General features: G+C 45.5%; 1 protein-coding gene across 1 annotated transcript in view; it reads right to left on the bottom strand.

Moving 5' to 3' along the window:
* nalf1a (NALCN channel auxiliary factor 1a) overlaps positions 1-26,622 on the bottom strand; it is a 79,607-nt gene extending 52,985 nt beyond the window's left edge. Inside the window, exon 1 of the mRNA XM_029741247.1 lies at positions 25,407-26,622. Within this exon, the coding sequence (XP_029597107.1) occupies positions 25,407-26,111 (705 nt within the window). The 5' untranslated portion in view covers positions 26,112-26,622. The remainder of the gene's footprint in view (positions 1-25,406) is intronic.
* Positions 26,623-27,184: the final 562 nt, after the last annotated feature.

Genomic DNA, 27,184 nt, shown 5'->3' on the forward strand with positions numbered 1-27,184 from the left:
TAAAGTAAAATTAACCTTAGAATACAGCCCAAATAAATGTTTCACAGAGTTCAAGTAACAGACACATCTCAACATCAACTGTTCAGAGGCGACTACGTGAATCAGGCCTTCATGGTTGATTTGCTGGAAACAAACCACTACTATAGGGTCGCTCTGGATAAGAGCGTCTGCTAAATGACGTAAATGTAAATGTAATAGGGCACCAATAATAAGACGAGACTTGCTTGGGCCAAGAAACACAAACAATGAAAATCTGTCATTGGGTCTGATGAGTCCAAATTTGAGATTTTTGGTTCCAATCGCTGTGTCTTTGTAAGACGCAGAGTAAGTGAATGGATGATCTCCGCATGTGTGGTTCCAACCGTGAAGCATGGAGGAGGACGTGTGATGGTGTGGAAGTGCTTTCCTGGTGACACTGTCTGTGATTTATTTAGAATTCAAGGCACACTTAACCAGCATGGCTACCACAGCATTCTGCAGCGATACGCTATCCCATCTGGTTTGCACTTAGTGGGACTATCATTTGTTTTTCAACAGGACAATGACCAAAACACACCTCCAGGCTGTGTAAGGGCTATTTGACCAAGAAGGAGAGTGATGAAGTGCTGGATGAGATGACCTGTCCTCCACAATCACCCGACCTCAAGACAATTGAGATGGTTTGGGGTGAGTTGGACCGCAGAGTGTAGGAAAAGCAGCCAACAAGTGCTCAGCATATGTGGAAAATCCAAGACTGCTGGAAAAGCATTCCTCATGAAGCTGGTTGAGAGAATGCCAAGAGTGTGCAAAGCTGTCATCAAGGCAAAGGGTGGCTACTTTGAAGAATCTAAAAACGAAAATATATTTTGATTTGTTTAACACTTTGATGGTTACTACATGATTCCACATGTAATATTTCATAGTTTGATGTCTTCACTATTATTCTACAATGTAGAAAATAGTAAAAATAAAGAAAAACCCTTTAATGAGTAGGTGTGTCTAAACATTTGACTGGCATTCGGAAAGTTCTCAGACCACTTGACATTTTCCACATTTTGTTACGTTAAAGCCTTATTCTAAAATGGATTAAATATTTTTTTTCCTTCACCAATCTACACGCAATATCCCATAATGACAATGCAAAAACAGGTTTTTAGAAATATTTACATAAGTATTCTGTCACGTCCTGACCAGTATAGGGGTTATTTTGTAGTTTGGTCAGGACGTGGCAGGGGGTATTTGTTTTATATGGTTCGGGTTGTATGTGTATGTAGAGGGGTGTTTGGTTTATGTATTCCGGGGTTTTTTGTATTGTTCTATGTTAGTATATTTCTATGTTCTGTCTAGTCTATTGTAGTTCTGTTTAGTTTACTGGGGTTGGACCTTCAATTGGAAGCAGCTGGTAATTGTTGCTTCTGATTGAAGGTCCTATAATTAGGAGTTTGTTTTCATAGGGGTTTTGTGGGAGGTTGTTCTTGTATTGCTCTGTGTTGCCTTCAAGACTGCTTTGTCGTCGTTCATCATTTTCTTGTTTTGTTGTTTATCAGTGTTCACATTAAAAGTTTAATTATGAGCACTCAACCTGCTGCGCTTTGGTCAATTCCTCACAACGAATGTTACATATTCAGACTCTTTACTCAGTACTTTGTTGAAGCATCTTTGGTAGCAATTACAGCCATGAGTCTTCTTGGGTATGACGCCACACGCTTGGCAAACCTGTATTTAGGGAGTTTCTCCCATTCTTCTCTGCAGATCTTCTCAAGCTCTGTCAGGATGGAAGGGGAGCATTGCTGCATGGCTATTTTCAGGTTTCTCCAGAGATGTACGATCGGGTTCAAGTCCAGGCTCTGGCTGGGTCACTCAAGGACATTCAAAGACATGTCCCGAAGCCACTCCTGCATTGTCTTGGCTGTGTGCTTAGGGTCGTTGTCCTGTTGGAAGTTGAACCTTCGCCCCAGTCTGAGGTCCTGAGCGCTCGGGAGCAGGTTTTCATCAAGGATCTCTCTGTACTTTGCTCCGTTCATCTTTGCTTCAATCTTGACTAGTCTCACAGTCCCTGCCGCTGAAAAACATCCCCACAGCATGATGCTGCCACCACCATGCTTCACCGTAGGGATGGTGCCAGGTTTCCGCCAGATGTGACGCTTGGCATTCATGCCAAAGAGTTCAATCTTGGTTTTATCAGACCAGAGAATCTTGTTTCTCATCTCTGAGAGTCTTTAGGTGCCTTTTGGTAAACTCCAAGCGAGCTGTCATGTGACTTTTACTGAGGAGTGGCTTCCAACTGGCCACTCCACCATAAAGGCCTGATTGGTGGAGTGCTGCAGAGATGGTTGTCCTTCCGGAAGGTTATCCCATCTCCACAGAGGAACTCTAGAGCTCTGTCAGAGTGACCATTATGTTCTTGGTCACCTGCATGACCAAGGCCTTTCTCCCCCGATTGCTCAGATTGGCCGGCCGGCCAGCTCTAGGAAGAGTCTTGGTTATTCCAAACTTCTTCTATTTAAGAATGATAGAGGCCACTTTGTTCTTGGGGAACTTCAATGCTGCAGAAATGTTTTGGTACCCTTCCCCAGATCTGTGCCTCAACACAATCCTGTCTTGGAGCTCTACGCTCAATTCCTTTGACCTCATGACTTGTTTTTTTCTCTGACATGCACTGTCAACTGTGGGACCTTATATAGACAGGTGTGTGCCTTTCCAAATCATGTCCAATCAATTGAATTAGCCACAGTTGGACTCCAATCATGTTGTAGAAATCTCAATGATGATCAATGGAAAGAGGATGCACCTGAGCTCAATTTCGAGTCTCATAGCAAAGGGTCTGAATATCAAATAAAATAAAATCTAATTTTATTTGTCACATTCGCCGACTACTTACAGTGAAATGCTTACTTACAAGCCCTTAACCAACCATGCAGTTCTAAGAAAAATAAGCGTTAAGTAAAAAATAGATAAGTAAAATAAAAGTAAAACGTAATTAAAGAGCAGCAGTAAAATAACAATAGCGAGGCTATATACGGGGGTACCGGTACAGAGTCAATGTGCGGGGGCACCGCTTAGTCCAGGTAATTGAGGTAATATGTACATGTAGGTAGAATTAAAGTGACTATACATAGATAATAAACAGAGAGTAGCAGCAGTGTAAAAGAGGGGGGGCAATGCAAATAGTTTGGGTAGCCATTTGATTAGCTGTTCAGGAGTCTTGTGGCTTGGGGGTACAAGCTGTTAAGAAGCCTTTTGGACCTAAACTTGGCGCTCCGGTACCGCTTACCGAATACTTACGTAAATAAGGTATTTCTGTTTGAATGGGGGGATTGCAAAACTTTCTAAAAACCTGTTCTAGCTTTGTCATTATGGGGTGTTGTGTGTAGACTACTGGCGGAAATCGTTTATTTAATCCATTTTTAGAATAAGGCTGTAACGTAACAAAATTTGGAAAAAAGTCAAGGGGTAATGAATACTTTCCAAAGGCACTGTATACACACACCTTATACAGTTCACCACACTGACAATGAAGACACAGATGACAACTTTGTTTAGTCATATTTATTAACTGTTGTAATCCTACACAACCACACACACATATCCTGAGACATCATTCATTGCCTTTCACTAACTCACAGTATCTTTATCCACCACCCTCTAAGAAGACACCTGTCAAGTCCTCCTAGTACTCCTACTCCTCCTCCTGAGTTTCCCTCCCACTCACAGTTGGCTGTTGTTCTGTCTCTCCCTCTCCCCCCCCACACACAGAATATTTTTTTTATCTCCTTCTCTATAATATAATAATATATCTCACACAAACACATTCATAATCTATATATTTTTTTTCGCTCCCTCATTCTCTTTCTCTCTCTCCCTGCCTTTCCCTCTCTTTACACACACATACACAGAAACACATACAGAATCTCTCCCCTTCTCTCTCTCCCTTTTTCCTCCGTCGTTCCTCCCTCATTCAGGAAAACAAGCATACCGTAGCTGTGATTGAATTGGGCTGCATCTCATTCAGGAATGGTGGGAGGAAAGGAGGGAGGGAGCTATGGCGGGGTGGTGTACCCGCAGGGTGTACCCACAGCATGTAGTATAGCGCAACACACACACACACACACACACACACACACACCAGTAGAGGAAAGGAGAGCCTTATCCTCCAAGGGGACACACACACAGCCACGATGCTGTTCCATCGGGGGGGGGGGGGGTAGTGGGGCAGAGTCACGGTGACCAGTGACCGGTGGCGGTGCTGACATGCTAACTCAATCAGCGGCCAGTCGATTCAGGAGCCAGCCCTCAGACCTGGGAACCGAACTGTAGCCACAGTGGCTTGCGAAAGTATTCACCCCCTTTGCATTTTTCCTATGTTGTTGCCTTACACCCTGGAATTAAAATTGATTTTTGGAGGGTTTGTATAATTTGATTTACAGAAAACTTGAGCGTGCATAACTATGCCCCCCCCCCACAAGTCTCTTGGGGTTTGTCTCTATAAGTTTGGCACATGTAACCACTGGGATTTTTGCCCATTCTTCAAAGCAAACTGCTCTAGCTCCTTCAAATTGGATGGGTTCTGTTGGTGTACAGAAATCTTTAAGTCATACCACAGATTCTCAATTGGATTGAGGTCGGGGCTTTGACTAGGCCATTCCAAGACATTTAAATGTTACCCCTTAAACCATTTATAAGTTATATACTTCAAGAATCAATGGATATATATACACTGCTCAAAAAAATAAAGGGAACACTTAAACAACACAATGTAACGCCAAGTCAATCACACTTCTGTGAAATCAAACTGTCCACTTAGGAAGCAACACTGATTGACAAATTTCACATGCTGTTGTGCAAATGGAATAGACAACAGGTGGAAATTATAGGCAATTAGCAAGACACCCCCAATAAAGGAGTGGTTCTGCAGGTGGGGACCACAGACCACTTCTCAGTTCCTATGCTTCCTGGCTGATGTTTTGGTGACTTTTTCATGCTGGCAGTGCTTTCACTCTAGTGGTAGCATGAGACGGAGTCTACAACCCACACAAGTGGCTCAGGTAGTGCAGCTCATCCAGGATGGCACATCAATGCGAGCTGTGGCAAGAAGGTTTGCTGTGTCTGTCAGCGTAGTGTCCAGAGCATGGAGGCGCTACCAGGAGACAGGCCAGTACATCAGGAGACGTGGAGGAGGCCGTAGGAGGGCAACAACCCAGCAGCAGGACCGCTACCTCCGCCTTTGTGCAAGGAGGAGCAGGAGAAGCACTGCCAGAGTCCTGCAAAATGACCACCAGCAGGCCACAAATGTGCATGTGTCTGCTCAAACGGTCAGAAACAGACTCCATGAGGGTGGTATGAGGGCCCGACGTCCACAGGTGGGGGTTGTGCTTACAGCCCAACACCGTGCAGGACGTTTGGCATTTGCCAGAGAACACCAAGATAGGCAAATTCGCCACTGGCACCCTGTGCTCTTCACAGATGAAAGCAGGTTCACACTGAGCACATGTGACAGACGTGACAGTCTGGAGACGCCGTGGAGAACATTCTGCTGCCTGCAACATCCTCCAGCATGACCGGTTTGGCGGTGGGTCAGTCATGGTGTGGGGTGGCATTTCTTTGGGGGGCCGCACAGCCTTCCATGTGCTCGTCAGAGGTAGCCTGACTGCCATTAGGTACCGAGATGAGATCCTCAGACCCCTTGTGAGACCATATGCTGGTGCGGTTGGCCCTGGGTTCCTCCTAATGCAAGACAATGCTAGACCTCATGTGGCTGGAGTGTGTCAGCAGTTCCTGCAAGAGGAAGGCATTGATGCTATGGACTGGCCCGCCCGTTCCCCAGACCTGAATCCAATTGAGCACATCTGGGACATCATGTCTCGCTCCATCCACCAACGCCACGTTGCACCACAGACTGTCCAGGAGTTGGCGGACGCTTTAGTCCAGGTCTGGGAGGAGATCCCTCAGGAGACCATCCGCCACCTCATCAGGAGCATGCCCAGGCATTGTAGGGAGGTCATACAGGCACGTGGAGGCCACACACACTACTGAGCCTCATTTTGACTTGTTTTAAGGACATTACATCAAAGTTGGATCAGCCTGTAGTGTGGTTTTCCACTTTAATTTTGAGTGTGACTCCAAATCCAGACCTCCATGGGTTGATAAATTGGATTTCCATTGATTATTTTTGTGTGATTTTGTTGTCAGCACATTCAACTATGTAAAGAAAAAAGTATTTAATAAGATTATTTCTTTCATTCAGATCTAGGATGTGTTGGTTAAGTGTTCCCTTTATTTTTTTGAGCAGTATATATATATATATATATATATATATATATATATATATATATATATATATATATATATACAGTTGAAGTCGGAAGCTTACATACATCTTAGCCAAAAACATTTCAACTCCGTTTATCACAATTACTGACATTTAATCCATGTAAAAATGTCTTAGGTCAGTTAGGATCACCACTTTATTTTAAGAATGTGAAATGTCAGAGAGAATGATTTATTTCAGCTTTTATTTCTTTTATCACGTTCCCAGTGGGTCAGATTTTTATACACACTCAATTATTTATTTGTATTTGTATTTGGTAGCATTGCCTTTTAATTGTTGAACTTGGGTCAAACGTTTTGGCTAGCCTTCCACAAGCTACCCACAATAAGTTGGGTGAATTTTGGCCCATTCCTCCTGACAGAGCTGGTGTAACTGAGTCAGGTTTGTAGGCCTCCTTGCTCGCACATGCTTTTTCAGTTCTGCTCACATATTTTCCATGGGATTGAGGTCAGGGCTTTGTGATGGCCACTCCAATACCTTGACTTTGTTGTCCTTAAGCCATTTTGCCACAACTTTGGAAGTATGCTTGGGGTCATTGTCCATTTGGAAAACCCATTTGCGACCAAGCTTTAACTTCCTAACTGATGTCTTGAGATGTTGCTTCAATATATCCACATAATTTTCCATCCTCATGATGCCATCTATTTTGTGAAGTGCACCAGTCCCTCCTGCAGCAAAGCAACCCCACAATATGATGCTGCCACCCCCGTGCTTCACGGTTGGGATGGTATCTTCTGCTTGCAAGCCTCCCCCTTTTTCCTCCAAACATAACAATGGTCATTATGGCCAAACAGTTTCTGTAACAAAAATGAAATATGAAATGATGTGAAATTGAATGAAACAATAATGTATGTTGACGGTAATATGATGTACAATATTCCATTATGTTTCTATATGATAACAATAGCATAATATATTTAATATACCATATACTATTTAACAGTTTCACTAATTAATTTTTATTAACTTAATGATTATGACACACCCCTCACAACTGTCATTGGTTACACTAATTGCTCTGTGTGTCTCCATAACCTGGTTCATGTATTCATGACATTATCCTGAGGGAGGCACAGTGATGCCGAAACATTGGTAAATACCCAGTAAATTGCTGGGATATTATATATGGAGTGTTAGACTTCCTTTATTTTGATAGTTTATTCGCCATTAGTCAGCACCTCCACACAAACTATTATTCTGGGTGTGCGGCAGCTCTTGTTTTTTTTATCTACTATTATCTTTCGCTGACAGCACCCCAATCAGTCAACTCCCTAGCCAACATGGGAACTGAACCAAATTCAAACGATACCCAATGGAGCCTTTTTGAATACAGCCAACAACAATGAGACAACATTTTAGTAACAGAGTCTATTTTATTGGCCAGAAGGCACCTGGGAAAATCTTTGTAAAGAATTCCAAGACTGTTCATTCAAGAAAACTAGAACACACCTGCACATCGTCACTTTAAGTGAGTATGTTCGAAATTGAGTTATCCCACACGGACTACTAATAATAGCACTGTAGAGTTTTGTGAACGATGGTGTGCTATACTAAATAAATGTTCATTGGACCTGATGACTCTGATCATTGAACAACTTAAAAAGGATATTATCGAGATCGCAACCTCGGTTGAAAATTCACAGCAAGCTCTACGACACAAGCTTAATAACCCTATTAAACTGGATGATCTCATTAAGAGTAACGCTGACCTTCTGACCAAGATTACGACCGGACTGAAGGAGAGGAAAATCAAGAAGTATAAACGCGATTTGGATGATAAGAACAACGGACTAATATATCTCTGGTGAGACTAAGCACAAGAAACCAAAAGAAGAAATCCACTACCACCCCGCGACACCTATCAATTGAGACCCAGCACTGGCCCACAGTCCAACAGGAGCTAAATGTCTTCAACTTATCAAGTAAGACCCTGACATCCGCTCACCTCAGTGTTCTCAATAAGGGGTTAACATTTGTACCCACTGCATACATTGATGACTGATGTCCAGATAGATCTATTCAAGTTTTTCCATAATCTGAGATTGCGTGAGTTCTTTGATAAGAGTGAAATTTACATGACTCCACTTGAAATGTCATCCTCAGTGAGATGTATACATAGGTTTACCACGTCAATCAATAGACTTATCTGTCCTACCGTGAGTCAAGGAGGAGATGGAGCCATTAACCCAGCTGAGGTATCTGAGAACTCTGAGAGAACTACATTAAGAGCAAAAAGTTCATTTGTACCTCACCCCAAACACAATGCCTCCATATAAACTTTCTGTATGATTGTTGAAAATGATGTAGGTGACTTACTGAAAGACAAACAGAAACACAAATCCTATGATAACCTGTGTAGGCACGAGAGAATGGCTCTTAATGAGGACTTAAAGTCAGATCCTTTGATTATCATAAAAAAATGTGACAAAGGAGGAGGAGTTTGTATACAAAACAAATGTGTCTATGTGAATGAATGTCGCCGACAACTATTTAAGGGTGACTTCTATTGCAAACTGAATTGTGACCCTACCCTGGAATTCCAGCATAATATCTCATCCACAGTGGAAAGCTGTTTGGAATCAGGACAAATCACTAAACAAGAAGGTGAATTTCTATGTGTGAAATTTCCCAAGATACCAACTTTCTATACAGTCACTAAATTACACAAACAAGTGTCTTCTCCTCCAGGTAGACCCATTGTAGCAGCAATCAACTCTGACATCCAACATTTCTAAATGGGTGGATTACCACATTAAACCGATGGTTGAGAATCTCCCATTTTATGTCAAAGACACTAGTCACAGGATCTCATTGATAGAGGGCTTAGGAAGAATACCAGAGGGGACCCTGCTTTCCAATTTTGATGTGGAGAGCTTGTACACTAACATCCCACACACTGGAGGCTTGCAGGCGCTACAACAATTCCTTCAGCAGAGAGACTCTACCCTTGCTCCATCCAATGATTGCATCTTACAACTTACTGAACTGGTACTATCCCATAACTACTTATCTTTGAGTCAGACCTTTTCCTTCAAATTCGGGGTGTAGCCATGGGCTCCCCTTTTCCCCCCAACTATGCAAACCTGTATGTGGGACAATTTGAAGAAGTATTCCTTTTTAAAACAGAGACACACCCCTTACTTTCTAAAATACTTCTATGGAAGAGATACATAGATGATGTCTTTGTGCTGTGGGAAAGAAGTCAGCAGGAACTAAATGAACTCCAAACGCTACTAAACGAGAGCTCTGAATACCTCAAATTCACCATGTAGACTGATAAGAGAAAAATATCCTACCTGGATTTATGGATTATCAAAGAGAATGATGCATTCCAAACAGACTTATACACAAAACCCACAGATTGCAATACCTTGCTATGTGAGGATAGTATGCATCCCCTTCCCCTCAAGAATGGTCTACCATATAGCCAGTTATGCAGGGTTAAACGAATCTGTGGCCACCAGTCAGATTGTAACAGCAATGCTAAAAAAAAATGACAGATAAATTCAAAATGAGAGGCTACAAAGACAAAACTCTTGATGCGGCAATGATGAAAATATCTCAAAAACCAAGAGCGGAATTACTAAAAACTCAACCAAAGAAGAAAAACAACACAACCGTCTTTTGTACTAAATACACCAAGGGTTCGGAGAAAATGAAAGCAATCCTGAAAAAGCACTGGCATATTCTGCAATCAGACAAAAAAAATTGTACACCTCTTCAAGGAACCCCCACTGGTGGTCTATAAGCGTGGTCGCAATATTGGAGATAGTTTGGTGAGATCTGACATGCCCCCTGAGCCCACTCAGACACTCTTGACACCTATCCCAAATGGGAACTGCAAATGTGGCTCATGCGCACAGTGTAATAGCACCATAAAAACGTCTTTCTTCAGACACCCACATACAGGTCGAAAGATCCCTGTTAGGGGTATCATCTCATGCAAAACCAAGGGAGTAATCTATCTCATCACCTGTTCATGTGGAAAAGCTTATGTAGGACAAACGAAAAGACAATTAAAACAACGCATAGCTGAACACCGCAGGTCAATCAGGTGTAAGAACATTGTCTATCCAGTAGCAGCTCACTTTGTTGAAGCTAACCATCTCATCTCCTCCCTCAAATACACAGGCATTGAGCATGTTGCTCTACCAAGGAGAAGAGGAAACATTGAGATCCTACTACTACAAAGAGGCTTACTGGATATCCTATCTAAAAACATTGACCCCTAGTGGTCTGAATATTGACTTTGATCTCAGGCACATCTTATGAACACATTTTCTTTATGAACGAGTCTTATAAATTGAAAAATTATTGTTACAGCTTACTAGCGTACACCTGATATGTTGATGATGTTCATTATATATTAAGGTTGAACCAATATTACATGTAACAAATGAAATATGAAATTATGTGAAATTGAATTTAACAATGTATGTTGACGGTAATATGATGTACAATATTCCATTATGTTTCTATATGATAACAATAGCATAATATATTTAATATGCCATACACTATTTTTTAACAGTTTTACAAATTAATTTGTATTAACTTAATGATTATGACACACCCCTCACCACTGTCATTGGTTACACTAATTGCACTGTGTGTCTACATAACCTGGTTCAAGTATTTATGACATTACCTTGAGGAAGGCACAGTGATGCCGAAACGTTGGTAAATACCCATTAAATTGCTGGGAGATTATACATAGAGTGTGCGACTTTATTTTGATAGTTTACAAGTAATTTTTCCAACAATTGTTTACAGACAGATTATTTCACTTATAATTCACTGTATCACAATTCCAGTGGGTGTCACGTCCTGACCAGTAAAAGGGGTTATTTGTTATTGTAGTTTGGTCAGGGCGTGGCAGGGTGTGGTTTGTTTTGTGTGGTTTGGGTTTTTGTTCTACATTTTCTATTTCTGTGTGTTTATCTAGTTTTTCTATTTCTATGTTGGGGTTTTGGTAGGACCTCCAATTAGAGGCAGCTGGTTGTCGTTGCCTCTAATTGGAGGCCATATTTAGTTGGAGTTTGTTTCACTTGTGTTTTGTGGGTGGCTGTTTCCTGTATAGTCTGTGTACCTTACGGGACTGTTTTCGTCGTTTGTTTTTGTTTAAGTGTTTTTCCTTCAATAAAGAAGATGATAAATATACCCGCTGCATTTTGGTCCACTCCTTACGACGAACGTTACAGTGGGTCAGACGTTTACATACACTAAGTTGGCTGTGCCTTTAAACAGCTTTAGAAGCTTCTGATAGGCTAATTGACATCATTTGAGTCAATTGGAGGTGTACCTGTGGATGTATTTCAAGGCTTATCTTCAAACTCAGTGCCTCTTTGCTTGACATCATGGGAAAATAAAAAGAAATCAGCTAAGACCTCAGAAGATAAATTGTAGACCTCCACACGTCTGGTTCATCCTTGGGAGCAATTTACAAATGCCTGAAGGTACCACGTTCATCTGTACACACAATAGTATGCAAGTATAAACACCATGGGACCACGCAGCCGTCATACCGCTCAGGAAGGAGACGCGTTCTGTCTCCTAGAGATGAACGTACTTTGGTGCGAAAAGTGCAAATCAATCCCAGAACAACAGCAAAGGAACTTGTGAAGATGCTGGAGGAAACCGGTACAGAGAAGATCTTTGTTGTAAAAATTTTGTTGAACGTTTTGTACATCAGTTGTACAACTTGAGTGTGAACGGGGCCTATAAGAGTCAGTAGGCAACTTGATCTCATAGTTTCACTTCGGGATTTGACGTATTTGGATGAACGTCGATTTTTGACCCATAAATTCCACGTGGTTACAGGGTTAAAACAGAAACATCTCAAAGGGTTAAGTTTAGGTATTAATTCCGAATGGTTAAGGTTAGGGCTATGGTTTGGTGAAAGTATAAAACTAAATAATAAAAAATAATAATTGAAGGGTTATTTTTATGGTGAGTGCTGAGGACGGCCTATAACGAAGTCCTCAGGACCCTTTTCAAATGTCTGAAATGTACGTGTGTTTCTAGTGACCAGCCTGCAATAGGAGCCATATACTGTGCCTTGCAAATGTATTCACCCCCATTGGCGTTTTTCCTATTTTGTTGCATTACAACCTGTAATTTACATACATTTTTATTTGGATTTCATGTTATGGACATACACAAAATAGACCAAATTGTTGAAATGAAAAAATGACTTGTTCAACTTTTTTTTTTTTATGGAAAAGTGGTGCGTGCATATGTATTCACCCCTTTGCCATGAAGCCCCTAAGTAAGATCTGGTGCAACCAATTACCTTCAGAAGACACAATTAGTTACATTGCACACAGGTGGACTTTATTTAAGTGTCATATGATCTGTCACATGATCTCAGTATATATACACCTGTTCTGAAAGGCCCCAGAGTCTGCAACACCACTAAGCATGTCACGACACCGACGGATGGTGGCGCCCCTCCTCGCCAAGGTGGCGCTCGTCGTCGCCGGCCTACTAGCTGCCATCGATTTTCTGTTTCACTTTCTGTTGGTTAGGTCTAGGTTAGGCACGCACCTGTTTTGTTTTAGTTGTTAGTTGGGGGGGGGGTATTTAGTCTAGCTAGGTAGGTTTGTGTTTTGTGCGTGATTGTTCTATGTCAGGACTTATGTCATTTGAGGAACGAATGTTTTCCCTCTGCCTGTGTTTTTGTTTGCCGCAGAGGTTATTGTGGGCTGCGTCCCTGCTTAGTGTCTAAGCTTGGGTTTTGGAGCATTTGTTTGTATGCGCCCTGCCCTACCGTGTTCGGACATTGTGGATGCTCATTAAAAGTGTGTTCACAGATTTTCTGTCTCCTGCACTTGACTCTGCCTCTCCTGCTTCCTTGAGCCAACCTTGACAGAATCACGCACCACAATTAATGGAGTCAGCAGGAGCTTCAGCGCCAGCCCCGTCCATGGAGGAAAGGGTTGCCCAACACTCTGCCCTGCTCCACCGTCTGGGCACCGCCATGGACCAGGTGTTGGCGCGCATGGAGAGTTGGGACCGAAGCGCTCCCGGCCCCACTAACGCGGCGGTTCAACAGCCTGCACCCCAACCAGCACCCACAGCACCCAGTACCAGTGGGGTGAAACTCGCCTCCCCCCCAGAGAGTACGATGGGACGGCCGCTGGGTGTAAGGGTTTCCTACTCCAGTTGAAGTTATACCTGGCGACCGTTCGTCCTCGTGTGTCAGCGAGTGTCAGCGTCCTCGTCTCGTCTCTCACGGGTAGAGCCCTGGTATGGGCCAACGCCGTGTGGGACAGTCCGGACTCAGCCAGGAACAACTACTCGGAGTTCACCCGCCATTTCCGGGCAGTGTTCGATCATCCCCCGGAGGGTAAAGCGGTGGGAGAGCGGCTATTTCACCTGAGACAGGAGACGAGGAGCGCGCAAGACTTTGCTCTAGAGTTCCGGACCCTGGCCGCTGGTGCGGGGTGGAATGAAAGAGCCCTTATACATCACTACCGGTGTAGTCTGAGGGAGGACGTCCGCCGGGAGTTAGCCTGTTGGGACACGACCATCACCCTGGACCAGCTGATTGACCTGTCCATCCGACTGGACAATCTGCTGGCCGCCCGCGGGCGTCCGAACCGGGCCCTGCTCATTCCACCTTCCAGCCCTCCTGCTCCCACGACGATGGAGATAGGGGGGGCTGCAGCCAGGAAGACTGGAGGGGGAGTCCGCTCCTGCACCTCCTGTGGTCGCAGAGGGCACACTGTGGACCGGTGCTGGAGAAGCTCACCCGGGAGTCCAGAAGGCAGGCACTCCTTTGACATCTCAGGTGAGTCAGCACCAGCACCAGCCTCACCCAGAGCCCCCTGTCAGTCACATGTATGCGTTAGTGTCCTTTCCTTGTTTTCTCCTCACTCCGGGCTTAAGGCGCTAGTCGATTCAGGCGCGGCAGCGAGTTTTATGGACCATGGGGTCGCTGCTAAGTTAGGGATTCCGCTGGTCCAGTTGGACCAACCCTTCCCCGTGCACGCCTTAGACAGTCGACCACTAGGGTCAGGGCTGGTCAGGGAGGTCACTGTGTCACTGGTCATGGTAATGCGGGGGGGTCATGAGGAGACTATCAGTCTCTTCCTCATTGATTCCCCGGCATTTCCAGTGGTTCTAGGGATCCACTGGCTAGCCACTCACAACCCTAAGATTTCGTGGAGACAGATGGCTCTTAAGGGGTGGTCAAAGGAGTGCTCGGGCAGATGCATAGGAGTTTCCGTTGGTGCGACTACAGTGGAGAGTCCAGACCAAGCCTCTACTGTGCACATTCCCTCAGAGTATGCCGATTTGGCTATCGCCTTCAGTAAAAAGAAGGCCACCCAAACACCACCTCATCGATGAGGAGACTGTGCGATAAACCACCAGGTGGGTGCTGCACTTCCCCGTAGTCACATGTATCCCGTCTCAGGAGACAGTGGCTATGGAAACATACGTCACTGAGTCCTTGAGGGAGGGATACATTCGGCCATCCAACTCACCCGTCTCCTCAAGCTTCTTTTTTGTGAAGAAGGAGGGAGGTCTGCGCCCGTGCATTGACTATAGAGGTCTAAATTCTATCACGGTGGGTTTCAGTTACCCACTACCTCTCATTGCTACGGCGGTGGAGTCATTTCACGGGGCGCGCTTCTTCACGAAATTGGATCTCAGGAGTGTGTATAATTTGCTGCGTATCCGAGGAGGGGACGAGTGGAAAACTGCATTTAGTACCACATCTGACCATTATGAGTACCTCGTCATGCCGTGTGGGTTAAAGAATGCTCCCGCAGTCTTCCAATCCTTTGTGGACGAGATTCTCCGGGACATGCTCGGCTGGTGGAGTATGACTTAGACGTCAAGGCTGAGAAATGTGAGTTTTCCAAGCCAGCCGTCTCTTTTCTGGGGTATCGCATTTTCACATCCGGGGTGGTGATGGAATGTGACCGCATCTCGGCCGTGCGTAATTGGCCGACTCCCACCACGGTGAAGAAGGTGCAACGGTTTTGGGGATTTGCCAATTACTACCAGAGGTTTATCCGGGGCTTTGGGCAGGTGGCGGCTCCCATTACCTCACTGATGAAGGGGGGCCCGGTGCGTCCGAGGCTGGGGTAGGAGCCGTGCTATCACAGCGCTCGGGCACGCCCCCCAAGCTTCGCCCCGTGTCTTCTTCTCTAAGAAGTTGAGTCCGGCAGAGCGTAACTATGATGTGGGGGACAGGGAGTTGCTGGCTGTGGTAAGAGCCCTGAAGGTGTGGAGACATTGGCTTGAGGGGGCGCGTCACCCTTTTCTCATCTGGACTGACCACCGTAATCTGGAGTACATCCGGGAGGCGAGGAGACTGAACCCTCGTCAAGCCAGGTGGGCGATGTTCTTTATGAGATTTCAGTTTACAATCTCGTACATCCCAGGTTCCCGGAACACTAAGGCTGACGCACTGTCTCGTCTCCATGACACCGAGGATCGTTCCACCGATCCCACTCCCATACTTCCAGCCTCCTGCCTGGTGGCACCGGTGGTCTGGGAGGTGGACGCGGATATCGAGCGGGCATTACGGGCGGAACCTACTCCTCCTCAGTATCCCGTGGGTCATAAGTGCATCCTGCTCGGTGTCTGCGATCGGTTGATCCAGTGGGCGCACACGCTACCCTCCTCGGGTCACCCAGGGATTGAGTGGACGGTGTGTGGCCTTAGTGGGAAATACTGGTGGCCCACCTTGGTGAAGGACGTGAGGCACTATGTCTCCTCCTGTTCGGTGTGCGCCCAGAGTAAGGCTCCTAGGCACCTGCCTAGAGGGAAATTACAACCCCTCCTGGTTCCACAGCGACCATGGTTCCACCTGGCAGTGGATTTCCTCACCGATCTCCCGCCGTCTCAGGGCAACACCGCAATCCTGGTCGTTGTGGACCGGTTCTCTAAGTCGTGCCGTCTGCTCCCTTTACCCGGTCTTCCTACGGCCCTGCAGACCGCGGAAGCTCTATTCACCCACGTCTTCCGGCACTACGGGGTGCCTGAGGACATCGTCTCAGATCGAGGCCCCCAGTTCACGTCCCGAGTGTGGCGGGCGTTTATGGAGCGACTGGGGGTTTCGGTCAGTTTGACCTCAGGTTTTCACCCCGAAGGTAATGGGCAGGTAGAGAGGATAAATCAGGATGTGGGCAGGTTTCTGCGGTCCTACTGCCAGGACCGGCCAGGGGAGTGGGCGAGGTTCGTGCCATGGGCTGAGATGGCTCAGAACTCTCTTCGCCACTCCTCTACCAACATGTCGCCTTTTCAATGTGTGTTGGGTTATCAGCCGGTCCTGGGGCCATGGCATCAGAGCCAGACGGAGGCCCCTGCAGTAGAGGAATGGGTCCAGCGCTCTAGGGAGACCTGGAACGCCATCCAGGAATCCCTGGAACGGGCCAGGGGACGACAAAAAGAGAGCGCTGACCGTCGCCGCAGTGAGGCCCCCGTGTTTACCCCAGGGGAGAGAGACTGGCTCTCGACCCAGAACCTGCCCCGCCGCCTGCCCTGCCGTAAACTGGGTCCGCGTTTTTTGGGGCCATTTAAAGTCCTGAGGAGAATAAACGAGGTGTGTTACAGGTTACAACCTCCTTCTTATTATCGTATTAACCCCTCATTTCATGTGTCTCTCCTCAGGCCGGTGGTAGCTGGTCCGCTGCAAGACAATGAAGTGAAGGAGGTCCCTCCGCCCCCCCTGGACATCGGGGGGGCCCCGGTGTACACAGTCCGGTCCATCTTGGACTCCAGACGCTGGGTAAGGGGCCTGCAGTACCTCGTGGACTGGGAGGGGTACGGCCCGGAGGAGAGATGCTGGGTACCGGTGGAGGACATATTGGACCCAGCGCTAATACGGGAGTTCCACAGCCTCCATCCGGATCGCCCTGCGCCTCGCCCTCCGGGGCGTCCTCGAGGCCGGCGTCGGCGCGCTGCGGGAGCCGCGCGTCGGGGGGGGGTACTGTCACGACACCGACGGAGGGTGGCGCCCCTCCTCGCCCAGGCGGTGCTCGGCGGTCGTCGTTGCCAGCCTACTAGCTGCCATCAATCCTCTGTTTCACTTTCTGTTGGTTAGGTCTAGGTTAGGCACGCACCTGTTTTGTTTTAGATGTTAGTGGGGGGGTATTTAGTCTAGCTAGGTAGGTTTGTGTTTTGTACGTGATTGTTCTATGTCAGGACTTATGTCATTTGAGGAACGAGTGTTGTCCCTCTGCCTGTGTTTTTGTTTGCCACAGAGGTTATTGTGGGCTGCGTCCCTGCTTAGTGTTTTAGCTGGGGGTTTGGAGCATTTGTTTGTATGCGCCCTGCCCTACCATGTTCCGACATTGTGGATGCTCATTAAAAGTGTGTTCACGGATTTTCAGTCTCCTGCGCTTGACTCTGCCTCTCCTGCTTCCTTGAGCCAACCTTGACAAAGCAAGGGGCACTTTGAAGACCAATGAGCTTTCCAAACAGGTCAGGGACAAAGTTGTGGAGAATTACAGGTCAGGGTTGGGTTATAAAAAATAGCTGCAACTTTGAACATCCCATGGAGCACCATTAAATCCATTATTAAACAATGGAAAGAATATGGCATCCCAACAAACCTGCATAGAGAGGGCTGCTTACCAAAACTCACGGACCAGACAAGGATTTGCAATTTGCATCCTGTAGTACAAACTCCAAAAAGTTCTGGGACACTAAAGTCCATGGAGAATAAGAGCACCTCCTCCCAGCTACCCACTGCACTGAGGCTAGTAAACACTGTCACCACCGATAAATCTGCGATAATTGAGAATTTCAAAAAGCATTTTTCTACGGCTGGCCATGCTTTCCACCTTGCTACCCCTACCCTGGTCAACTGCCCGGCACCCTCCACAGCAACCTGCCCAAGCCCCCACCATTTCTCCTTCACCCAAATCCAGATTGCTGATGTTCTGAAAGAGCTGCAAAATATGGACCCCTACAAATCAGCCGGGCTAGACAATCTGGACCCTCTCTTTCAAAAATTATCTGCCAAAATTGTTGCAACCCCTATTACTAGCCTGTTCAACTTCTTTCGTATCGTCTGAGATTCCCAAAGATTGGAAAGCTGCCGCGGTCATCCCCTCTTCAAAGGGGGTGGACCCAAACTGCTACAGACCTATATCTATCCTATCATGCCTTTCTAAGGTCTTCGAAATCCAAGTTAAAAAACAGATTACCGACCATTTCGAATCCCACCGTACCTTCTCCGCTATGCAATCTGGTCATGGGTTGGTCATGGGTGCACCTCAGCCACGCTCAAGGTCCTAAACGATATCATAACTGCCATCGATAAGAGACATTACCGTGCAGCCGTCTTCATCGACCTGGCCAAGGCTTTCAACTCTGTCAATCACCACATTCTTATCGGCAGACTCAACAGCCTTGGTTTCTCAAATGACTGCCTTGCCTGGTTCACCAACTACTTCTCTGACAGAGTTCAGTGTGTCAAATCGGAGGAACTGTTGTCCGGACCTCTGGCAGTCTCTATGGGGGTGCCACAGGTTTCAATTCTCGGGCCGACTCTCTTCTCTGTATACATCAATGACGTCGCTCTTGCTGCTGGTGATTCTCTGATACCCCCCAATTGCAGACGACACCATTCTGTATACTTCTGGCCCTTCTTTGGACACTGTTAACTAACCTCCTGACGAGCTTCAATGCCATTCAACTCTCCTTCCGTGGCCTCCAACTGCTCTTAAATGAAAGTAAACTAAATGTATGCTCTTCAACCGATCGCTGCGCACACCTGCCCGCCTGCCCAGCATCACTACTCTGGATGGTTCTGACTTAGAATATGTGGACAACTACAAATACCTAGGTGTCTGATTAGACTGTAAACATTCCTTCCAGACTCACATTAAGCATCTCCAATCCAAAATTAAATCTAGACTCGGCTTCCTATTTCGCAACAAAGCATCCTTCACTCATGCTGCCAAACATACCCTCGTAAAACTGACCATCCTACCGATCCTCAATTTCGGCGATGTCATTTACAAAATATCCCCCAACACTCTACTCAACAAATTGGATGCAGTCTATCACAGTGCCATCCGTCTTGTCACCAAAGCCCCATATACTTCCCACCACTACGACCTGTACGCTCTCGTTGGCTGGCCCTCACTTCACACTCGTCGCCAAACCCACTGGCTTCAGGTCATCTACAAGTCTTTGATAGATAAGGCCCCACCTTATCTCAGCTCACTGGTCACCATAGCAGCACCCACCCATAGCACGCGCTCCAGCAGGTATATCTCTAGTCACCCCCAAAGCCAATTCCTCCTTTGGCCGCCTTCCCTTCCAGTTCTCTGCTGCCAATGACTGGAAATAATTGCAAAAATCACTTAAGCTGGAGACTCTTACCTCCCTCACTAGCTTTAAGCACCAGCTGTCTGAGCACGTCACAGATCACTGCACCTGTACATAGCCCATCTGTAAATAGCCCATCCAACTACCTCATCCCCATACTGTATTTATTAATCTTGCTCCTTTGCACCCCTGTGTCTCTACTTGCACATTCATCTTCTGCACATCAATCACTCTAGTGTCTAATTGGTATATTGTAATTACTTCTCCACCATGGCCTATTTATTGCTTAACCTCCTTTTTCTTACCTCATTGGCACACACTGTCTATAGATTTTCTTCAACGGTAGTATTGACTGTATGTTTTGTTTATTCCATGTGTAACTCTGTTGTTGTATGTGTCAAACTGCTTTGCTTTATTCTTGGCCAGGTCACAGTTGTAAATGAAAACTTGTTCTCAACTTTCCTACCTGGCTAAATAAAGGTGAAAAAAAAGAAAAAAGGAGGGCAATAATCAGAGAGGCAACAAAGAGACCAAAGATAACCCTGAAGGAGCTGCAAAGCTTCACAGCAGAGATTGGAGTATCTGTCCATAGGACCACTTTAAGCCATACAATCCACAGAGATGGGCTTTATGGAAGAGTGGCCAGAAAAGAATAAGCAAACATGTTTGGTGTATGCCAAAAGGCATGTGGGAGACTCCCCAAACATATGGAAGAAGGTACTCTGGTCAGATATGACTAAAATTGAGCTTTTTGGCCATCAAGGAAAATGCTATGTCTGGCGCAAACCCAACACCAGATTAAATCAGGTACGTTTTTTATCCGGCCGTGAAAATACTGCCCCCTATCCTAAACAGGCTAGCACAGATTGGAATATGTTCCGGGTTTCATCCAATGGCATTGAGGAGTACACCACATCAGTCATTGGCTTCATCAATAAGTGCATCGATGACGTTGTCCCCACAGTGACTGTACGTACATATCTCAACCAGAAGCCATGGATCACAGGCAACATCTGCATCGAGCTAAAGGCTAGATCTGCCGCTTTCAAGGAGCGGGAGACTAATCCGGACGTTTATAAGAAATCCTGCTATGCCCTCAGATGACCCATCAAACAAGCAAAGCGTCAACACAGGATAAAGATTGAATCCTACTACACCGGCTCTGACGCTCGTCAGATGTGGCAGGGCTTGAAAACTATAACGGACTACAAAGGCAAATTCAAAAGCGAGCTGCCCAGTGACGCGAGCCTACCAGCCTTTTATGCTCGCTCGAGGCAAGCAAGACTGAAGCATGCATGAGAGCACCAGCTGTTCTGGATGACTGTGTGATAACACTCTCGGTAGCCAATGTGAACAAAATCTTTTAACAGGTCAACATTCACAAAGCTGCTGGGCCAGACGGATTACCAGGACATGTACTCAAAGCATGTGCGGACCAACTGTCAAGTGACTTCACTGACATTTTCAACCTTTCCCTGACCGAGTCTGTAATACCTACATGTTTCAATCAGGCCAACATAGTCCCTGTGCCCAAGGAAGCGAAGGTAACCTGCCTAAATGATTACCACCCCGTGGCACTCACGTCAATAGCCATGAAGTGCTTTGATAGGCAGGTCATGGCTCACATCAACAGCATCCTCCCGGACACCCTAGACCCACTCCAATTCGCATACCGCCCCAACAGATCCACAGATGATGTAATCTCAATCGCACTCCACGCTGACCTTTCTCACCTGGACAAAAGGAACACCTATGTGAGAATGCTGTTCATTGACTACAGCTCAGCATTCAACGCCATCGTGCCCACGAAGCTCATCACTAAGATAAGGAATCTGGGACTAAACATCTCCCTCTGCAATTGGATCCTTGACTTCCTGACGGGCCGCCCCCCAGGTGGTAAGTACACAGCCCTGAGTTAGTCCCCTCCTGAATTCCCTGTTCACCCACAACTGCGTGGCCAAACACGACCCCAACACCATCATTTAGTTTGCTGATGACACAACAGTGGTAGGCCTGATCACTGACAACTATGAGACGGCCTATAGGGAGGAGGTCAGAGAACTGGCAGTGTGATGCCAGGACAACAACCTCTCTCTCAATGTGAGCAAGACAAAGGTGCTGATCGTGGACTACAGGAAAAGGTGGGCCGAACAGGCCCCCATTAACATTGACGGGGCTGTAGTGGAGCGGGTCGAGAGTTTCAAGTTCCTTGGTTTCCACATCCCCAATGAACTATCATGGTCCAAACATACCAATACAGTCGTGAAGAGGGCACGACAAAACCTTTTCCCGCTCAGGAGACTGAAAAGATTTGGCATGGGTCCCCAGATCATCAAAAGGTACTACAGCTGCACCGTCGAGAGCATCCTGACCGGTTGCATCACCGCCTGGTATGGCAACTGCTCGGCATCTGACTATAAGGCGCTACAGAGGGTAGTGCGAACGGCCCAGTACATCACTGGGGCCAAGCTCCTGCCATCCAGGACTTATATAATAGGCGGTGTCATAGGAAAGCCCATAAAATTGTCAGAGACTCCAGTTACCCAAGTTATAGAAATGTTTTTTCTGCTACCACACGGCAAGCGGTACAAGAGCATCAAGTCTAGGACCAAAAGACTCCTCAACAGCTTCTACCCCCAAGCCATAAGATTGACTATGCATATATAATAAACAGTGAGTAGCAGCAGTGGGGGGCACTGCTGCTACTCACTGTTTATTATCTATGCATAGTCACTTCAAACCCCACTTACATGTACAAATTACCTCAACTAACTAACACACTGACTCGGTACCCTGTCCCCTGTATATAGCCTCGATATTATGTTACTTTTTATTATTACTTTTTATTTTAGTCTACTTGGTAAATATTTTAACTCTTCTTGAACTTCACTGTTGGTGAAGGGCTTGTAAGTAAGCATTTCACAGTAAAGTCTACACTTGTTGTAGTCGGCGCATGTGACAAAGTTTGATTTGATTTTAATAATTTCCCAGTGTGCCTTGCCTTTTTTTGATCCATTTGTATAGTTTCCACCCATGACTGTATTTGTTAGTGACTGAGACATGGTTGTTGAATTTATCAATGTTCAGTCCTTTGGCCTTCCCCAAGTGAGTTCCTAGGTGAATATTATCATTATAATTTAACCATTACATATATGAGAAGGTCTTGTATAGTGGCCTGAAACTCATAGTTTACAAGTAGGGTTGCAAACTTTCCCAAACATTTTTCCTGTAATCTTCCAACCAGGATTTCTGGAAAACCTGGGAAATGTACTAGCATTTTTAAACACTAACTGTAAATGACATTATGCTGGCTTGCAAAGTGATGTGTAATTCCTATTGTAATCTAGCCTGTATTAATCTATCCAACAGTTGAGATTTGTATTCACCCGCAACCCGCATTCATAATGACTGCTAGGGTTAACAACCATTTCACTTATCGTTGCAAAAATTCAATGATTGGATTAGTTTACAAAAAGTATTTTTGTGTAGCATAACATTGAATCAATCAATCACTCAATATACATGCATAAACACAGATATTAAAAACTATTCCAAAAAATCCACCTGCAGTAGAGTATGCTGGGAAAAAAAGTTAATTTGTTATCATACTGTATCTTTAAAAAAAATTGTTGGTGTGACTTCTCATTTAGTTTTGAGTCAGTGCCATATTAACATTTTAAGTAATAATGACTTTTCATTGACTTTGAGTACAACTTACTAGATGTATTTGAGTTAAAAAGGCTTTGGGGTTTAGAGTGATGTCCTCAACATCCATCATCTGCCTGTCAAAACCAGGGATGGAGGTAGTACTGGAGGAGAGGTTGAGACAGCATGAGAGAGAAAAAGAGGATGAAATTCAAAAGAAACATTTTTACAAATTAACTGAAAATACTGATAAGAGAGAACTAATCGTAACCAACATTTCGTAGTGATGGAGATGTCCCTTGATAATTATCAAACAAATATGAGCATGTAGGCCAATGTTTTGGTGTTGTTACCTCATCATTATCGAACCACAATAAGCTTCACAAGGATGAAAGCATCCTGCCAAAAGTATCCTGCCAAAATCGTCATAAAATAGCGTGGCTGTCACTGCATCCTCATCACAGTGATTCCTGGCCTATTGGTGGGAGGCTGGGAGCTGTCTTTTCAGCACCACACACACACACACACACACACACACACACTATTATCATGACTCATATGTCGGGTTTACAGACACCTGTTTTCATAGAGCACTTCAGGTGGTGCCCCATTTCCCCCACCCCCAATTCTAGCCTTAACCATTAGTGGGGGAAAATGCGAAACTGACCCAAGATCAGTGTCTAGAAGCAACTCGACCCCACACTGTGACCCCCCTGTGTGGCTTTGGATATCATGTAGGCTAGGTCTATCTAATCTACTGGTGCATCATCAGCATATAGAGCATTAAACTTCAACAGTCAACCAACAACAATATATGCCTACTTTACGATTTCCACAATGTTGAATAAAACATTTTGAATCAATCGCCCTCTGTTTTGTTGATCTTTCACGTGAATGAATAAGATGAGGTGCGCTACTGTAGCCTATGTGGGCCTACAGATTCATAGTCATATTCAAGCAAATGCATTTATTAAATTGATGATTTATTATGATTTGTTTGTTTGTTGTCACTGACTGGTTCATGAAAACTGACTGGCTGTCATTCGCTTGGAGCGTCGCCTTTCTATAGATGGATTTCAGCACCATGGACAGCTCTCACACGTCCATGGTGGCTGTCGACTATTAAAAAAAATAACATTAAAACTAAACAACAATTCTATACTGAAACTCTAAAGGTACAGGAAATCTCACACCAAAAACCCTGAATGCACTATAAACGATGTTTTCCAAGCAGGCTACTCTTGAATGTTGCATACAATTATCGAATAGAGATGGCAAGGGTGCACTGAAACATAGGCCTCTATTTTAATGGCTCTTGACCAACCAGTCGGTGAAGTGTAAAACAATACTACAGGGTCGGAGCTTCCTCCAGGCCACAGTCATATTTGAGGTATACATTATGTGATAAAAAGAGAGCAGCTGTCGTAATTCTGTGTCAACGCCATTGTCGAGTTTAGGACTGATAAAAGACTTCCCTAGGCTACATACAGCAGGTGAATAACGAGCAGTGCCAAATGCGACGGGGGAAAAGGCCTCTCGGCGGATTAGGCATGGAAGCCACCGGTGCCCTATTAACGTTATTGAAATGTACTCAATGTGGAGTGGAGTGGAGTGGCCATGGCGGAACACCTGGCACCGAGTGGCCGCTACACCGCATGCGCAGCACAATACTGAAAAAAGACCACCACCTGCGTGTGGTGCGGTGCGGGATAATGCATGAATAGGAAAATAGTAGTAGCTATTGTAGTCTTTGCCATATACTAGCCTAGCCTAGCACTAAAATAAAATATCTAACTCGACATTTTACAGAAAGAATTAACATGTAAATCTGGCTGATATTTGCTTGGAAATAGCCTATTTCTAGTGATATTGTGAAGCCTGTGGAAGGAAAGTTATGACACCTCAAGGCCTGGCTCTTTCTCCATTCCACAACCGATTTAAAACTCCTCAATTGTGGAAAAAGCAACCAAAGACACACATGCAAGACCTTAGACTACAAGGCCATATGCTTCTCATCCTGTTTGAGCCTTCTGGTAAGAGAGCAGAGGATCTCCTTGAATCTGACATCCGTTACCATGACGATCGACGACTGTATGGGACCAAACTGCATCTATTTAGGCAAAACCAACAGATTGGGGGACGATCCCCGTCAGCCTACCTTACATTCATCCATGCATGTTCTCACTGAATATGCATCCGTTTCATATTTCTGAGTCATAAGCTCAAATTCCTCATATTTCTCCAGGGCGTGTTGGTCGTAGCGCTGGTACGCCTGGACGCACAGGCTGCACCTCGCCACATCGCCATCAATAATCACGTCAAGACTGCAGTTCAAATTGTCCGGACTCGTAGACCCGTAAAACAAATCCAAAAGAGAATAAGAATTACAAAAGGAAAGGTACAAATCACTTATATTTACAGTCCGGGTCCCTTCTTTTTCCGAAAGGTCCTTGCACAAATGGTCGGCGTCATCAAAAGTAAAGCAGTTTTTAGATAAACTATCGCGGTGGCAAGTTTCAAGTCGCCACAAAGGTTTGGTAGAATTCCCTACAAAAATAGCATATTCGTTTTCTCGGAGGCTGCTGTGTGCTAAATGGAGGTTGGATGATGGGATTGGGTTTGCAGATGGGTAAACTCCCATGTCCGTCAATGCAAACTTATCACGGATCCTTGTCAATTTCGCCTCGGCGCAGAACCATAAGTGATCAGAGAGCAGAATGGTTACAAACAAGAGTGAAGCCAAGGACAGTCGCCATCTCTGGGCCCTCTCTGAGTCGGTGAATGGCTTTTCGTTCTCGCGGGGTTCTAGCCAGATTTTGAAGCCGTCTTCTTGCTGCAGACACGTCCAAGCACCCCTGGTCATATTTTGGTAACGCGCTTCTTCACCGGCCGACTCCACCGTGGGGGTTTCTCTGCCACAACATGCATTGACTTGGGGTCTAATTTGCGTTTTTCACCTCTTAAATGTTATATCGTAGGTGGTGCTGCTGGTTTACCTCCGCGATGATCTGTAATTCACATTCAATAAATGTGTTGGAGGAGATTAAGCCGTGATTTGATGGGGCCGCGTTCTCCATGGCTCTCCAATGAAGATGCTAGTTTTCTGTAGCAACATGTCTCGCTTCCTCCTCCTCTGCTCTAGCCTGCGCTCAGCACTGGTCCTTTGTGTAGACCCGTTTTACGGCAACCTGCATTTACGTTCGCCTTGAATCCGCCGGTGGTGGCTCTCTGATGAGGGCTGGGTTCTATGTCATCTCAGTGATTTTCGCTTACGTGTCTGCTAGGCGGCAAGGTGCCTGAGATGTTGTCTTTTGATGTCCACTGTCATCTTGGTCCTGGATTAGTTGTCGCAATCATGTTCTTCTTGGAACACTTTCTGGAGGTGCTGTGTCGTGCGCGACATCTTTAGAGTTGCGACCGTTCCATTCTGACGCACCTGAAGGGTCTGTTTTCAGAAGGTGCAGCATCAGTAGCAATCCAGCTACTCTGAAAGCTAAAACAGAGTCTAGAAAATAGTGAGGACTCGAGAGACAGGAGAGTCAGCTCAACAAGTAGCCTAATGGATGGCAAAATAGAATATGAGATATTTAACCTCAGTCACAAAACGCAGCCATAGCGTTCGAGTGATAGCTGTCCATGATCCTAAAACCGGGAATGGTTTCATTTCTGTAAGCTTCCCCCACTAGTGGAGTTGAATGCAAAAAATAAAATTAACGATTCAAACTTTGCACCTGGTGTAAAGGCTTAGTTGATGTGACCCATAGGGGTTGATGTGTGATCTGTATGTAAAGCATGCATGCATTATTTTTGAATTATTACTGAATTGTGGCCATGTAAATACTTCCATCAAGGTCAAAAGGAAGAAAAATACACAGACTCCTTTCATTTGCTTTGTCATGTTCATCAGGTGCACCTCATTATAAAATCATTATAACA

This window comes from Salmo trutta, chromosome 39 (assembly GCF_901001165.1).
Source record: "Salmo trutta chromosome 39, fSalTru1.1, whole genome shotgun sequence".
Lineage (NCBI taxonomy): Eukaryota > Metazoa > Chordata > Actinopteri > Salmoniformes > Salmonidae > Salmo > Salmo trutta.